At 38.9% G+C, this 17,698-nt stretch overlaps 2 protein-coding genes across 6 annotated transcripts in view; one reads left to right on the top strand and one right to left on the bottom strand.

Annotated features, from left to right (window-relative positions):
- dclk2a (doublecortin-like kinase 2a) overlaps window positions 1–8,018 on the top strand; it is a 31,611-nt gene extending 23,593 nt beyond the window's left edge. Inside the window, exons 11-17 of the mRNA XM_088342028.1 lie at window positions 255–401; window positions 475–608; window positions 2,216–2,293; window positions 3,215–3,311; window positions 3,692–3,772; window positions 3,855–3,971; window positions 5,340–8,018. Coding sequence (XP_088198154.1) covers window positions 255–401; window positions 475–608; window positions 2,216–2,293; window positions 3,215–3,311; window positions 3,692–3,772; window positions 3,855–3,971; window positions 5,340–5,615 — 930 coding nt within the window. The 3' untranslated portion in view covers window positions 5,616–8,018. The remainder of the gene's footprint in view (window positions 1–254; window positions 402–474; window positions 609–2,215; window positions 2,294–3,214; window positions 3,312–3,691; window positions 3,773–3,854; window positions 3,972–5,339) is intronic.
- Window positions 8,019–8,792: 774 nt separating this feature from the next.
- Window positions 8,793–17,698, bottom strand: part of lrba (LPS-responsive vesicle trafficking, beach and anchor containing) — a 283,083-nt gene continuing 274,177 nt past the window's right edge. For all 5 annotated transcript variants that reach the window (XM_088342023.1, XM_088342026.1, XM_088342025.1 and 2 more), the window contains 2 exons: window positions 11,125–11,276; window positions 8,793–9,526 (listed from right to left, as the gene is read on the bottom strand). In XM_088342023.1, the coding sequence (XP_088198149.1) occupies window positions 9,436–9,526; window positions 11,125–11,276 (243 nt within the window). In that variant the 3' untranslated portion in view covers window positions 8,793–9,435. The remainder of the gene's footprint in view (window positions 9,527–11,124; window positions 11,277–17,698) is intronic.

Genomic DNA, 17,698 nt, shown 5'->3' on the forward strand with positions numbered 1-17,698 from the left:
GTATGTGCTCGTCTTAGTAATCACTATCTGACCCTGGTAGTCGCCATATTGAATGATCTTATGATCCAAAAACGTGACATAAACAATTTGGAGCAGAGCTGAAAACAGTTTCAAGTGTGCGGGCACACAATACTGTTGGAATTCTGCAGCCAAAATTCTCCACGTGGTTGGTGCCAGTTGTGGGGCGGGCTTTAGAAGATCAAATTGCCCTCATGACCACCTAGTAAATGTTAGCCTGTGGTTTGTGTTCGCAGGGCGGTGACTTATTCGATGCCATCACTTCCTCCGCCAAGTACACGGAACGGATTGCCAGCTTTATGGTGTACAACCTCGCCGCCGCCCTGCGCTACCTTCACGATATGAACATCGTCCACCGAGACGTCAAGCCGGAAAACCTGCTGGTCAGTTGGAATCAATCCCCGGAGTGCATAGTGGTGTCCTGCTCCGCTGTAACAGATGTGGCACCCTTGTCAGGTGATGGACAACCAGGACGGCAGCAAGTCCCTCAAGCTTGGAGACTTTGGCCTCGCTACGGTGGTGGAAGGGCCTTTGTACACCGTTTGTGGGACACCCACGTATGTGGCGCCGGAAATCATCGCCGAGTCGGGGTGAGATGATGGCAGATGTGTGTGATTTGAGTACAACAGTAAACATAATTGGCCATGAAAGAGACAAAAAGCACCTAGCATATATACTTGCATAAAAGATAAAGGCTTACATGAGCAAAGTGGGGTGCACTCGATGATCGACACCCATTTTGACGCTTAGAAGGAAGACACAATAGTGGTAGAAGTAGGTAATAGAGGGCAGCCTGTGCTACATGTTTTAGGTTTTCTTCTCCGAGGCAGATTGATAAATATCCTGCTCATTAGAATTGCATTTCTTGAAGCAAAAAACTCAAAAAAACACGCAGGACCCTCAGTAGGGAGCCCATCCCTGCTATCTTCAGGCAGTGGGCAGGGACCACCCTGAATTGGTTGACAGTCAGTCACTGGGCACAAAGAGACAGACAACTCACTTGGTTGTTCACACTTAAGGGACAATTTGGACCGGCCAATTAACCTGACATGCATGTCTTTGGAATGTGGGAGAAAACCAGGGTGCCCGGAAGAAACTCACACAAGCACGGGGAGAACATGCAAACTCTACACAGGAAGGTGTGATCCCATGACTTCAGAACTTTGCCCCACATGCGCCAACCATTGCGTTCTGTGGCATACAATTTTTAAATATTTTTCAGATGCACAATTGACGATGCAGTTGTTGGGAGTTCACATAAGCCTGTTTGTCTTCCAGGGTTCTAAAGCACTGATGGAAACCCTGTATTACCAATTTGGGCTGGGCAATTATAGCATTTACTTAAATACTCTATAAGCCTGCATTGCAAATAATTCAACGCCCCTAAAACTAAAAAAAAAAAAAAAAACTACTCAAAATATTAATGCACTAATACAACAAGAATTCATTAAATGTTTATATACCAGTAATAAAGATTAATAACAGTAACAGAGATAAAATCAAAAGAATTTTAAACCATTAACTGGACTTTCAAAATGCGCTTCGATGGCACTCATACACCTTTATCGTATTACGCAATAATTTCCTTCTTCGACTTCATTGTTGTGATTATTTTCTACTCTTCATTCCTCTTATCACAAAATTGTTGGAACCCATAATTAGCGTCAGTGGATTTCACACGCATGCTCGCGGTTATCTTTTATTCTAGGATGAAAAATGGTGAAAGTAAGACATGTATTGTTTTAAATACAGTCTGAATGCCAACTCAAACCCGCAAAAAGATTAAAAACGATTTTTACATACTTGCTTGGCAAAGTGAGCTTGACAGAGACTGCAAAGATGATTTCAGCCAGAAGATGCAGTCAGTAAGTACAATACGTATTCTCATGTTACGGGCACCACCTCCAACTGAGCTCGTTTTAGGTGGCTCTCCCTGTCTTACACCCCCTTGTGTTCATTTTGTTTCATCCGCATAAAAACCCACTCCCGATTTCACACATTGTATTTTATAGTTCTAAATTCGGCAAGTATGTACAGTAATTACAGTAATATACAAAAGTATGTGAGTATGTAGTCCTACACACACCAAGGAATAACCTAATAAAGTAAAATGTTCATTTTTCCCAGAGGAAATTTTAATATCCTTTTTTCACACTCAACATTGTGTGTTTTCTTACCCGTGTCGTTTTGCGAGCAGTTACGGCGTCAAGGTAGACATCTGGGCAGCGGGCATCATCACTTACATCCTTCTGTGTGGCTTCCCTCCTTTTAGAAGGTGAGTCCAACTGCACAAGGCTTAAAATTATGGAGGACTAAAATAAGGAAATATGATAAGAAGATGTAGTTCAAAATGAGATGCAAATGGTGTTACTCACTACACAGTAAAATTACCAGTGTTAATTTTTACTCTCTGTAGATAAGGACCATATGTTTACTGAGGTAGTGTTGAAACTATACTTTATAAGTGTTATTTTATCACCGGTTATTTTAAGTGTACTCAGTAAGAGGGTGAATTTAATCCTTAGAGTAAACCTTTAACATTAAAAAATGACCCTAATACATCAATTTAGAAAACATACTATAGGTGTTTTAGATGAATATACTTAAAAAGGAATATATACATTTTCTTTGGGTATTATGTTGTAGAAGTCACAAGTGACACTTTTATAAGAAATTAAATATTAATATTGAAATATTATTTATCTGTTTTATAATTTTAATTGTTTTGATTTTAAACATGTCTTCCCTGCAAGGGAAAATGACATAGGAGTAGGGGCTTTAAAGCTTTGGCTTCAGCCTACTTCCTTTGTGCACATGTTTATGTATTGTCTAATTGTATTGTAGAGCTGTTATGAGCAAATAATTTGTTTACTTTTTTAAATTGTGAATGATGTTGTTTTTTTTTTGCTGTGTCTAAATAAAAAGCAAAAAAAAACAACAAATGTTACATTGACACTGTTTATTATACTGTGTATATTTATTTGATACTCAAAATATTACATTGTTATTTTTTTAAACATTTTCCAAATACAATTTTACGTTTTATTTTTTCAATTTTTGAATGTGTTATTAACTTAACTATTAACTATTAATTAACGGTTTGGTTTTCGGTATTTTTTTTTCATTTCGATCTTTCATGCAGTATGTATTAGGTGAAAATTCCCAACATGTTTTTGTTTTTGCTGATCTTATGTAGTGAAAATAACCAGCAGGAGGAGCTGTTTGAACAAATTCTCCTGGGCCGACTGGACTACCCCAGTCCTTACTGGGACAACATCAGTGACACCGCCAAGGTGAGGCTAAGCTTGAAGGGAAATTGTGTATTATTTTGCGCTTCCTAGTCGTAAAATATTGTATATATGTGTATTGTGTACGTATACAATATGTATTGTAGCTCAAGTCATTTGAATGTATTTTACATAACATGAGCCTCACTTAGATGGAGCTTCTATATTTGTCTGTCATCTTGCTGATAACTTTGTGAAAGGCTGAAACAAAAAACGAGAAGAAAGATGATACGGTTTGGTCACTTTGAGTCTCTGTAGATTGTACTCCTCCTTGTGCTACTTAGCACTCTTTTTTATGTTGCAGTACACAAACTGCAACATTAAGCGTTAAAATGTTACACATCTGATAATCAATGCAACGCAAACAAAATTCTGTGGCACCGCAGGACCTGATAGGCAAAATGCTGCTGGTGGACGCGGAGGCTCGCTACTCAGCTCAGGACGTCCTGTCGCACCCATGGGTGACGGTAGGGCCCTCATTCCCATGGCAGAACATTTTGTCTCGGTGCCAGGCATTGCTAACTCCCGCCTGTTTGGGGTGTTTCGTAGGAGGACAGCAGCAGCAAGAGCGCCAACATGAAGGCGGAAGTGTCAGAGGAGCTGAGGACACACTTCGGCCCTGGCGCCAAGCAAGGCACCGATAATGCTGCCGGCTCACTCATGATGGTAACAAATGTTTAATTGTAGTGTTATCAATATGACAACGAGCTAAGCCAACCAAGAAGGAACGTGACCACAGGCAACATGTTGAAGCTTTTATTTCCTTCTTCGGATGGTGAAAACTGCAACAATACACTACAGTGCATTGACATTATATGTCAATGTTGTGAAAATAAAGTGCATAAACTTTGCATCTGTCCGAGCTACTACACAATATAGTTGTTGTGTATGAGTATTCTCACATGCCGCTGCCCGTCGATGCTGAGTTCCGGCTCATCTCTGAAGAGCGGAATGACGCTATTCACTAAAAAATACCGACGACCAAATGATGAAGGGGCTGTACCTGAGCCACATCAGGGGTCTTCTCCTGCTACTGGTAACCATGGAAACGATTACTATCTATTCCATGTGTGGGAGAACCCTCCTACTGAAAAAAAAAAACAGCCTTAAAAGGAATAGGAGCTGCCAGGCTGTACTTGCCCAAGACACACCAGAGAAAGTGGTGCCCCTACGACCCGGTTGGTTTTTGGGATCTGTGAACAATGATCCATAATATAAACACTTTCAGGACTGCCTTTTAAATCATTCAACATGGATCGAGATAGATTTGATATGCAACTGTCATGTTATCCATATTGTGAGTCTACTATTGACTAAAAGACCGTGGAACCGGAAGTGACGCAGGAAACCCGGAAGTTGTATTATTTCTCAATATTTTTAATTTAAAGCTTGAATAAACACAAAATAGTTATGTAGAACACTTAACTTACATCCGTTTCTAGCCTTGTATTCTGTTTTATACACCGGAAATTATGAAGAAAAACAATTGCTTTATGGGCAACATACTACCTGCCTGACCTTATATGCTGCTAAAACTAAACCTTGAAAGAGCCCAAGACAGCAATCTTTAAGCATTGGTTATGAAGCGGGGTGGTTAGGGCACCGCGCCACAATGCGGAGGTCCAGGGTTCAATTCAAGCAACCGCGGCCTCCCCGTGCCTATGTGCGTTTACTCTGGGTAGTCTTCCTCCCACATTCCAAAAACATGCATGTCGGGTTGATTTGCCCTGCGACTGGCTGGCAACCGGTTCAGGGTGTCCCCTGCCCACTGCCCGGAGATAGCTGGGATGGGCTCCAGCGCCCCCGCGACCCTACTGAGGATAAGCGGTCCAGATAATGGATGGATGGATCTTGCACAATATTTACAGTTATGAAAGATTTAGGTCATACAGTTACAGTACATCAGAATAAATTACAAATATAATTGTCAGTGAAACATGTCAAATGCAGAATGAAATTCAAAAGTTCTATCCTAATGGCACACAATATCGTACAAACAAATCAAATTATTATTTTTTTCTTTTATCGCCCCAGAAGACGGCCTTGGATAAAGAGACCCTCCAGCTTGTGGCCCAAGCATCGCCATTGCCTGACCCCACAAAACCTCAGGATGATCCTTCAGGAATCCAGACCTCTTCATCTTCGTCCCCCTCCCCCGAATGTCCCGTCAAGCACGTCGTTTTCCTCCCGATGGCGTTCCCGTCACCTCCGTCCACGCCGCCATTATCCTCCGCTTCCCCTCCATCGCCGCACGACTTAGTCAATTTTGAGGGCTCGGGCGTCGTCCGTGAGCTCGTGGAGGGAGTTTGAGGACAAAAGACAAAATGGACATTTGGGGAGACTGGTTTGTGTGATATCTAGAGGACTCAAAGAGGCTCAAACAGAATGAATGTTGCTTTGTGTCAGGCTTGTTCTTAGAGCACCACACACTTGTCACATTTGGATTTGCAATTGCACTTGTCACAAGATGTCGGACGGAACCAAATGCAGGACACAATGAGACTTCAAAAGGGGATGTGATCAAACCCCAACAGGGGGGCATTTATTCAACAACTAAAACCAATAATTTTCTCTAGAGAAAAGGTAGTGTGGAACCGGGACTGCTGAAGAGGGGAAACTTGAGAGGAGGTCTAGGGTGGTGAAAATCTTGACAAAGAAATTTGGGAGACACTTTTAAGAAAAATGGTCGGAGTGTAAGATCTTGGGACGAGGAAGGGAGACTTGGAAAGGTGGTCTTGGGTACCTTCATGAAGATGGCTGGTGAGGGAGTACTGAAGAAGGTCTTGGGGCGAGGCGCTTGTCGTCTGAATGTTTTGAGCAGTATCCAAAACAAATTTGCAAAGTAGAATTGGAGGCTGGAGTACTTATAGTTGGTGTTGGCTAAGTGGGAGCACTTGGAGTGAGAGGGCAACTGGAAAATCGGGTAATGCTGCCATCTCTTGGAGAAAAAGAGGGACTGCAGTTGCTGAACCTTGACAGTACAATGTACTTGCATTAACAACATGATGCCTTGCTTCAGTTAAATAACTTTATTCCCAAAATAACGACATCAATTGATTGATATTCTATACCCGGGGTCTCCAACCCTTTTGAAGCTAAGAACCAATTTTTGTTACTGATTGGCGCACATTACTTCCGTTTTGATAAACGGTAAAACAACTTATGTTATTACTATGTTGTTACTATTTTATAACAGGTTGTAATTAATAATCAAGTTTTATTTATTTGTATAGCCCTTTATCACAAAAAGTCTCAAAGGGCTCTACAGACCACAACAACAAAATAAAATATAACATTAGCTATATTTTTTGTGTGAACGGGAATCTTTTAAGCAAAATATGGGAAAAGTAAATATGTAACTTGGTTTGGATAAAATCCAATTGCCAAATATGATTATATCGATGATGATAGTATTGTAAAGTTCATACTGAGGTAAAAACTAAAAGGGTAAAAGCCAGCTAGCTAAAAGAGTAAAAGCCATCTAAATAGCCAGACCGAAAAGCTAGATGGCTAGCCAGAAAGGCCAAAATTTAGTTTGATAACTAGAAAAACAAGATAAAATATTGGGTTAATATCGTGCAAAAAAAATGTAAAAAGCTAGGCAGATAGCTTGCTAAATAGCTAAAAACTTAGCTAGCTACAAAGCTAAACAAGTAGCCAGATAGATAGCAAAAAAGCTTATTTCTTTTCTCATTTGCTTTAGAAATAAGTGTGTTAAGTCAACCACTATTACGTCATGTCAGTTGGAAATCAAATTTACTAGAAAATTTCAATGACCCATCTTTGGTGAGTTATTTTCAGAACCTCTTTGGGGGATTTAGGTCCCGATTCAACTGTAACCAAATGTTTAAAAAAATGCAAATCCGAGGGTGCCAATAAAAAAGCGTTCTCATGCTTAATAAACGGAATTTAAAAAAAGGAAAACTAGAACTGAAATCAATTCTAACAGGAATGTATTATAGTGCAACTGAAATTGAGTGCTAAAAAGCACAAGAGTCCACAATAGAGACGGTAGTTACATAATTTTTCTAATATTTTCCCCCTGCACGTTTCTAATGATGGTTCATGTATTTTTGGTTTTAATTTAAACCAATACTGTTATTTGTATTACGTTTATTTGACCACTGGCAGGCGCTAAATACACACTGTCCACTTTTAGTGTTTCCAATTATTTCAATCTGCAATTTTGAAATCAATCATTGTTGTCAATTTCAGAAAACCCCATTTTCTGTGTTAACTTTAAATATATTTTGAGATTTATGTAGATTCTTTCAATTTTATCGTGTTATTGACAAGCAGTAATGTGGTACGAAAGCAGTAAGGTATTTAAAACATGGATAGATAACACATTATGCCATCCGGCTTCTGTGTGTAATTTGTGTAGTTACTTTATTACATATGTTAGCCAGAAGAGGGCAGCATACGACCGTCTATTGCCTCTGACAACGAAGACCAATACACCCGAATTTATACTTCATACTTTCATTTTCATGTGAAAACTTTTGCCTACCTATTACTCTCCGCTGACTTGTATGAAAATAAAATTGTTGCTCGTGTATAGAGGGTTGAAACTTTACTGAGATGGAGATTCAGCTTGAAGTATTAGAATATATCGTCTCGTAATTGGGTCATATGAATTCTGACATTTGTCTCTCACATTTCTTCTCCAAAAGGCTTCAGCACGAAAAATAAACCCTTTTTCTGGAAAAGGAATTATTTTCTGTTTATACCTAATTGTGCTGGTTTTCAGCTAATTTAGACAATTCATGCGTCAAGTCCAAATTTGTTCTATAACCCGACCAGGTAGCAGCACCTAGCAAATGTAGTCATACCCCCTTTTCACAGGGTTGTTTTCCAAAAAGATCCAGTGACAGTAAAAACTCACAAAGTAGAAGCACTTATCCAATTCATCTATATATCTAATGAATCTATCACTGTATTACAGTGGCTGGCAATGTCCGAGCCTGGGTTGCCATTTTGGTTGGAGGTTGTGTCAGGGATTTGGTAGTAGCTAGGGTTACGTTTTTTTTTAGTTAGGGTTTTGGAGCTAGGATTAGGTTTTTAAGCATTTCACATTACCAGTAGCTCGATTGGTAAAATCAATGGTGCTCTCATTGCCGCGGTCCGGGCTTGATTTTCGCTGCATCAAATGTTGAGCAAATGATGAATCATTACCCAAATATTGACCAAACAAAAATGTGGCGTAAAAATGCTTTTACCTTCCTTTAACATGCAGAGAAGTCCAACTTTGTTAACGATATAAATGTTTTTTCTCTCTCTTTTGCCACTTTTCTGGTTCCAGGACGTTTTGTTGACCTGATGGCTTTTAGAGAAACTCAACATTGAAAAAGATATTTGCATAGGTTGGTCAAGCTGTTTCACGTACATGTACAACTTAGACTGAAAAAGGGACCTTGTGACTGTAAGCCATTGAGAATAAAAAACACAATACACCGGGGGACTAGTGTAACAAGAACGCATGCAAAATGACGTTAGAAAAATCCTTTTATTTTTCAGAATGCTTCACACAAAAACGCACGAGAAAAACAAGCGTCAGGTGTCAGTTTTAACAACGTGATATCTTGGAAGTCTGTCCCAGACGCGAGCCGCCATTCTGTTTCGACCGCACAGTCATTTAAGAGGAAAAAAACCCTAGCATGTGCAGAAAGACCTTTTAAATAGGAAAGAAAACTGCATATTTCTATCACGATGATGTATAAATACATATTTTAATCAATATATATTTCCTTAGATTAGCCTTCATTGAAAATTCAGCAATTCCATAATGAGCCCCCAAAACACTCACACACAAAAACACATCATTCGCACTTAAGTACGCAGAAAGTATTTGGATTATTCCACGTTAAGACAAATAGGAAGCAGAAAATACTCTTACAGCTAAAAATAGATTTTCCATTTGAATCAGATAACCCCAGAAAAAAAAATCATACGAAAATGTTCTTCATTGTCGTCTACAAAATATATATCTGGCAAGCTCCATTTCTTCTTCGGTGGTTTTCAAAAATAACCCGGGATACATTCAGTGTGGGTTCGACAGCGCTGCTGACAGGATGCGTTGGCATCACATGCTTTGGGTTGTTATTTTTTTGAGGAAGTTGGGTTTGTTGCTTCAGTACCTGGTTTGGTACTCATGGTGCCACCTGTTGAAGTCGTTGTAGAAGAGGACGATGCTGCCTGATGCCATACCTGTGATGATGCACCTGTGTCGAAGCAAACGGAGTCTAGATTGGTCGAGGTTCCAGGTAAATGACATTGGCCTGATTAAAAATCTTGACTAAAAAGAAATGCCAGGATTTTAAAACCTTGACTTATATTCCAGTACACCTCATCGAACGGAAAAACAGTCATGCAGGGGTAGGGAACCTATGGCTCGGGAGCTATATATGACTCTTTTCATGAGTACGTATGGCTCCGAAATAACATGTAACTATTGCACATCTCTCTGTGGCGTTTCAAAGTCAAGTGATTTCATCCCGATTTTGTTCCATATAAAGCTGAAGCAACTTAACGCAGAAGTTCGATAAGAAACCATTTAAACTGATAAATAAAATCACTGGCAAACGACTTTGATTGGGTAAGCAGTACAGGTGGGCGGATCCCTGAATACAGCGCAAGGCACTTCTTTCTCTCTCTCTCGCTCAGTGCAGTCTACACCGAAACTGAATGTGACAATACGCTTATCGTTTGCAGTAATTTGTGACATTTTTACAAAAGAACTCTGCACGCACATTGTTTTGAAACCGTTATTAAGGACAAATTTAACGACAAATATTTGCATCAACACTCTTAACTGAAGGTGGAAAACAAATTGTAAATGGCATATTTACATTGATTTGGGACACAGGATTTGGCATTATTATCATTTCATACATTTGATTAAATCATCAAATGACACACTGTGAAATAAAATGTGCTGAACAATAAGCTTTTGTCGTGTGTGGCAGTTTGTTGAATTTTGTCTGAAAATATATGGTGTGGCTTTCGCAATTTCTTTTTGAAACATTTTTTTGCTTTTATGGCTCTTTGGGTCAAAAAGGTTCCTGACCGCTGATGTAATTAATATAACACCAAGTTAATCCACCAAAAAAGGACTGTGACCACAGGGGACTGGTTGTCGCATGAATTCCTTCTCCGGATGGTGAAAACTGCAACAATGCAACACAATGCATTGAGACCGTGTACCTATATAAAGTTCATAAAGTTCTGTCCGAACTATTGCAAGATGGTTATTTATACATCATAAAAACATTCTTGAGAACTTATGGCATTTCCTTGTTTATTTTTCATCATGGATGGAGATGGATTAGTCATGCAATAGTCAGGTCGTCATAGCGTGAGTTTTCGGTTTATTTCGAGCTTGCGGAACCAGAAGTGACTTCTGCTTTGCTATATTTTAACTTAAAGCGCAGATAAAGACAAAATATTTACGTATAATAATTTTTAATATACTTACATCTGTTTTAGCCTATACATTTAAAACACAGTAATGTAAGGGAGAAACCCCGATTTAATAAATCGACCTGGAGAGAGATGGGCGCCTCCAGGCTGTACTTGCCCAAGACACCGTAGGAATTAGTGCCCTGATGACTTAGGTGGGTATGGGATTTGTGAACTTTGACATTGTTTATTGAAGAAAAGCAATTACCTTAAGGGGAAAACAAGTATTTTACGGTCTATAAGGTGGACTGAACTACAAGTCACGTCATTGAATTCCTGCTTATTTTTTGTATGTTTTTGGTGTGTCTTCTAGGTTGAAAAATACGGTAATGACGATAAGAAAACAACCAAACCTTGTTACCTTTGGTCATGTGACATGGCCATGGAGCGGATGCCGGCGTCACAGCCCGGGTAGGCAAAAAGGGCCTTAAGGTCATAAACCCGAAAGACAGAGATGACGCCCCCGTCTCCGCCAGTTAGAAGGTACTGACCGTCGCGGCTCAGCAACATGGCCTGCAGGTGGAGACAAAAATATGTTGAAAAAGGCCGCAAACTCTTCATAATAAGGGTAAGATAATGTAAATATTTCTTTTTCCATTTTTTGCCATTTATTTTAGCCTTCCTGTTGTCTAAAAATCCAGAAGAATCCAAAATTATAATTTGTTTATCTTTAAATGTGAAATATTTGACTACTATATGGCACTTTATTGACAAAATCCATTGCCATAGAACACAGTGTAGCAGCAAGATGCCAGACAAACATCGCAGCAAACTAGGCAGGGATTTCACGATGTAAAAAATACACATTTCTCCACCAATGATTTGTATGATAGTTCATGTGTTTTTGCCTAGTAATCAAATCCAATTTTTTTTTTACTCAATGAAAGTTTTTTGTACCCTTAGAAGGCACTGAATATCACACCACAGTCTGTTTGAATGGAAGAAGATTGTTTCCCTATTGTGCGGTCAAATCAACATCCAGGTTGCTAGACAAGATGGGTAAAACAAGTGCTAGAGTGAGCAATATAAAGGTTTTTATTCCAATAAAAGGAATAAAACAGAATATTCTGGGCTTGTGAATACAGAACAAGGCTGTACCCATTTCACAAGTGTGCTTTAAAAAAAGACTAACAATCATGTATATACAAAAAAAGCGAAACACAGGTGCTTTGATAAGACTCAATGCCTCCTTTCCAACAGTAACAACTCTTAGAACAACGTAGAGACTGTGTAATGACCATATAAATGTATATATTGAAGTGAATAGAATGAAAAGTAAACAAGTACATTTAAGTATATGGATAACCATAAGGTGCATTCATTTTCACTCAATGAGTAACTTGAATAAAATATCACTATGATGATTTAAAAGAACAACAGGATAGAATTAGAAAACTCACACAATTATCACAATATGCACTGATATGTAACAATCCCGCTCTCGGACTCTCAAAGAGTCTGATAATTAAAACGAAATAATATTTGTACGTCTGATAAGTATAAAGATAAAATTAGTAAAACAATGTAAATGCCTCTCTTTAAAGGAGAGAGTTTGAAACATATTGAATTGAAATTAAAATATTTAGGATTAAAAAAACATATAAAATTGATGGAGAGAGAGATTGGACATCATGATCCTATCAGTTGAGATATAAATCCACGCAGTAACTGTGTTGGGTGTGTTACTGAGTAACAGTAATAAGTTACATTTACTATTTACTTAAATTATTGTACTACAGTTACTAGTTACTTCAACATCAAACATTGATCAATTTAAAACAATAAGCTCCTCCCACACCGGGCTCAATTATGTGCCATCAGTTTCATCGGCGGCCATTTTAAACCTTGTTGCCAGGCGGCTAGTGACGGAAAGCAGGATTCCCGACTTTCGGAACGAGACACAAAAGCAACAATGATCCGATTTAGGCTGCCTCCAAAGCGATGGTTTAGGTTTCATTTTGACTTTAATGTGATTTTGATTCAACACACGTGTTGGCTTTACTTCTTGGTTTTTTTTTTCTTTTTAAATTCTGCCGAGTCATGACTCATAACCAAGCCACCTGCAAGGAAAGAAAGATTTGGCAAGCGGGAAAAGGCAAAAATAAATGTCATTCTCGCAGCAGGCGGGGACCCTCTGGCAACGGCACCTCCATATTTCATGCGTTTTTTTTTTATAAGTTCCTTTTTTGAACGGCAAACTCAGAAGCAGTCGTTTTGGCCTCTTAAAAAAAGGAAAATGGCGTCCAAAAAAGACCAAATCGGATTAGGGTTACAAGTTGAAAAATGTTTTCCCTCTTAAATCTTCAACGGTGTAAAACTCAGATTTGCAAAACTCTTAGAAAAAAACTCTTCATGGGTTCAATCATGACTCAACGTTGCCCTACTTCCGAACGAGATATCGTTGGTAAGTCAAATTTGTTAGTAAGTTGCTTCAGTGCTACATTTTGAATGGAATGTATGTTTATAGTTTATATAAGTATGTTTAAGGCTTGTATACGTAACCTATATTGTATTGTACTAAAAAAAATCAACATTTAAGAAAATAATACGCTCTATAAAGATAAATAAAGTGGGGTTCAACTTACTTTTGGAAGAAGGGCTTCAAGAGTTAGGCGACTTCTTCCTCCTTGGTAAAAAGTGGCCGAAAAAAAGCGATCCAACCATTTTCTCAACCGCATCTAGCTTTCTTATTCCACTCTCATCAAAAGAAATGGCTTGCCTCTTCTTTACATTATACACAGACCAGATTGAATGGATGCACGAGATACTAAAAAATAAAAATGTCAAAGTTTTTAGCGCGCTGGAGGTACAGTATAGAATGTTTACACACAAACTAGAAAGAGGAAGCCGGATTTCTTCTTCAGGGTGGTTGCTGGGTGAGCTCTCACAGCGGCACATGCGGGTAGTGGCGCAAAGAAGCACTACAGTGCTGCCCTGTACTCGGAAAAAGGTGCACACAATACAAAATCTAACTTACAGCAATGCCCGGATATTTTTTAACATCCAGAATAAAATGTTTGTTTCTACCGTTTTTCGTAAGTCGAATGGTCGTAAGTAGGGGACCGTCAAGCATCGACAACAGTGCTGCTAAGCTATACGCAGTTTCTTTGGTTGCATGGCTTGATCATTTCTTACATGGAAAATCAATGGAAATCCTTTTTTGTGATTAAATCCTGGTTGGGTGAGCGGAAAATGTGGAAGTCATCGACTTCCCGCCTGCTGTTCCCGACTGGCTACAAAGTTGTACCCCCTCCTGCTGTGCGTCTGACATTTACTCTGCTCTGCAACGCAACGCAGCTTGGAAGTACACAAATCAAGCAGGAGCTCGACACGCCGCATTTGTTTCCCTGCAGGTGGCTTTTATGAATCCGATGCAACTGCAGCTCAACTTATAGTTATCTGATTTTTGGGAAGGAGTTTGTCCTTCTTAATGCAAAAATGACTACAGAGACCCCTCGCTACTTTCGCGCTTTAGTTATCGCTGGTTCACTCCTTTGCGTTAAAATAAAATAAAAAAAAAAAGATCCGGAAGAAAACAAGGAACTTTTCAGGCAGCCAGGATTCAAGGCAATTGGCCATTCAATAAAATAGAAAAATAAAAAGATAAAACACAAAACAAACAAAAACAAAAGTCAAAGATTTACGCTGATTGACCAGTACACCTTGACCTGAAAACTAATGAAGATTGGCCAGTTCATATTATAGTGTCTTTCATTCAGTACTGTGACCGTGCACCTGCTCTGCGCTCCAGCTACATCTCGCTGAGAAGAGTTTGTTTCCAGCTCGTTAAGTCCTTCCTCAAACGATGCAATTCTAACAATTTTAGTTCTATATCAGTGATCTGATTTTGTGTAGGGCAGCTTGTATTTCTTGATGCAAAAACGACTACAAAGTTTTCCAGGAAAATAAAGAAATAAGTTGACCTAATTATTTTTATTTATTTTTCGGCTTTTTTTTCCAGTTAAAGTTTATTGTATTATGATTATTGATTTTGATCTATGTATTTGTATAGAATTTTTACCTTACATTTTGAATTTGTACTATTTATACTTTTATTAAAATGTTATTAATATTTCATTTATTTATTTATTTAAATGTATGGGACGAATTATTTTATTCATCTAATGACATAGCCGATTAGCTTGTAGTAGTGCTTTGACTTTTTGGCTGTATTTAATTTTTTTCAAATCAAAATAATAATATTAAAAAAATAAAAATAAATAAAAATGTGGATATGTTTAGTGTTTCTGCTTTGTAAAAACTTTGTGAAAACAAAATAAACTTGCATAAAACAACAGTTTTTCTTATTTGTTTGGACAGGAGGTAATATTTTTCACGGCTAGACAATAACAAGACTGGTGTATAAAAATATACAAAATAAATGGACAAATTTTATTAATCCAACAAGACTGCAGCCCGGCATAACCCTTTGACCTGAAAAATTCAACGTGGAAAAGAAAAAAAACCGTTTTGCGCAGTATATGAAGAAAAAAAAAAAAAAAAAAAAAAAAGATTAAGGCAGGTCAAAGTTCAATGCATCCTTCTGGGAGTGACTCCGAACATTTTTGGGGTTTTATGGCTGTTTTCTGGAGTGCACGACCTCACTGCCGCCCAGCAGGAGGCGCTGCGCCAGCAGAAAAGCAAAGCGCCGATGCTAACTCGTAAATAAGTCCTGCCGCACGGCGGGGAGGAAAATGGCCGCTTGGGCTCAGATGACGGTGCGAGAAAGGAGCTCTCAGATTTTCCGACTTCTCGCAGGTAACGAGGAGAGCAAAGAAGAAAAATGCAGAATTTACGGCACCGTTAACATGCTTGAAACACGGGCGTGTCCAGAGTTTTGCATCCAAGGACCCCTCACGAGGGAGACCTCAACTCACATGTGTGTCCCTAACTTTGTAGGCAAAACTGGAATGCTACAATAACACAGGGATTTTTTAAAGAAATCTTTTTGTCATTTAAAAAAATACTACCAAAAAAACCCATAACAAATCCGTCCTTAACGACAAAAACATTCTTATTTTTGCAAGTGACTGTAAAATGAAGGTCAAAGATTAAGTATGGGGACATTCCTGGGTGACCTTTGAGATTTTATGGTGTTGTTGAACATTAAGCAGGAGTTTATGACCAAACCTGACAACAACTAAAGTACAATAATCAAAATATATGTACCATATTGTCCGCACTATAAGAAGCACCCACCCATAAATATTTTGTCATACATAAGGCGCACTTTACCGTGTTTATACCTGTATAACTGTTAGCCTCTTTATACACTTACAGTATTAATTTATTGCAATAATTAATCAGTCAATGAGTGTCACCGATTAAAATCGCATAACATTATACACAACGGGAATTGAACCTGGGTTGTGGCAATGAGAGTGTCAATACCTAATCAGTAGACCACCAGTGATTTAGACTCAAAAAAGCATTTAAGTTTGATCTCATTATCACACTATTATTACCCACCGTATCAGAAACACTGATTTAAATAGTGCATTTTGTTCTTCGTTTTGATAGGTTAAACAGTGCATCAACAACGTCGCAGTCTCACATGTATAGGTACGTAAAATAAATTGTATAGTAGTTTGTTAAAAGACTTTCTCCATTCTCCATCATTCATTGGTGAAAAAATGGAGAGACTGTTTGACCTATCAGAATGCAGAACAGAATACACTACACAAACGGTGTTTCTGGAACTGTGAGTAAAAAATAGTGTGATAACGAGATCAGCTCTCTTGCTTTTTACAACTGGTGATCTAGTGTAAAAACAATGTTGAACGGATACATGAGCTAGCATATATATGTGCCTTTTTAAAAATACTCCTACAAAGAGAAATATGGATTTTTATTACACACCAAAGGGAGCTGACGTGATTGGACGCAATCATGTTGCTATGGGAACCAAAACCTCGTAAAAGACAGGATTAAAAAAAAGAACAAAATAAATGGTACTTTTTGCTCACGAGCCTCTGAAGTTTGTATCTTCCATGTGCTTTTTAGTACTCATTTTTGGTCCCACTAAACAATACACATGAACACTGTCGCTTTAAGGAAAAAGTGAGGAAAAAGGTAGGAAAAGCTTCCTCAATTGAATTGTGTCCTCCTTCTGAACATCCAGTCTGACTGCAGTGCAATGATTAGGTTTCTCTCTCATTTCCGTCCATACCGTTTTTTTTTTTTCTCTCCGGCCGACGACGGCAGCTGCCGTGTTTTACCGTAGTGGGAGCGAGCGCCGTGTTTCCAGAACAGACAGAGAGTTCCCTAATGGGAAACAGGCGCACGGCGTACATTTACATTTCCCAGGCCGGAGCGGAAACGACAGGTCGGGCTAAGGCGGTAGCTGCCATTTTGTGTCACTTTTGCCCAGGAGGGAGGAAGTCTGGACCGTTAAAAAAGATGGCGGGGGGAGGCGTTTTCCAAGTATTTGTTGCGGAATGTTCGGCGGCGAGCGGCAGCCTTCAAAGGGAACGTTTCCTCTCAGTGTGAAAAGGCCTGGGGACTTTGTCGACGGGGCCTTTAATCACGAATACTAGAGCTCGCTTACACTGTGTCAGGAAGTGACATAATAGCATGTCAAAATTAGCATGTAGCGTCGACACAACCAGTAGCATACATCTGGACGAAGGAGACATAATTACGCCAACTTTGTTCAACATTTTCATGGCCAAATTCAAGAACATTTAAAGCAGCCAATTTTCCAATATCACCAGTACATCTCGATCTCCTAACTTGTCCTTTTGGACACTTCACATGACAACGCCATACAAACTAATGCCAGCTGCAGTTAGTAGCGAGGGAGGAAGAACTACTGCAATGGCAAATCGAAGCAACTAGAGCAGGCGTGTCGGCGTCTTTTCTAAGCAGACCTGATTAATTTTTTTCATTTAATGTGTGGTTTATCAAGAAAGACTGCTGACAAACACAGCAACAAT

Source organism: Urocampus carinirostris, chromosome 8 (assembly GCF_059441175.1).
Source record: "Urocampus carinirostris isolate Australia breed hairy pipefish chromosome 8, RoL_Ucar_1.0, whole genome shotgun sequence".
NCBI classification, from domain to species: domain Eukaryota; kingdom Metazoa; phylum Chordata; class Actinopteri; order Syngnathiformes; family Syngnathidae; genus Urocampus; species Urocampus carinirostris.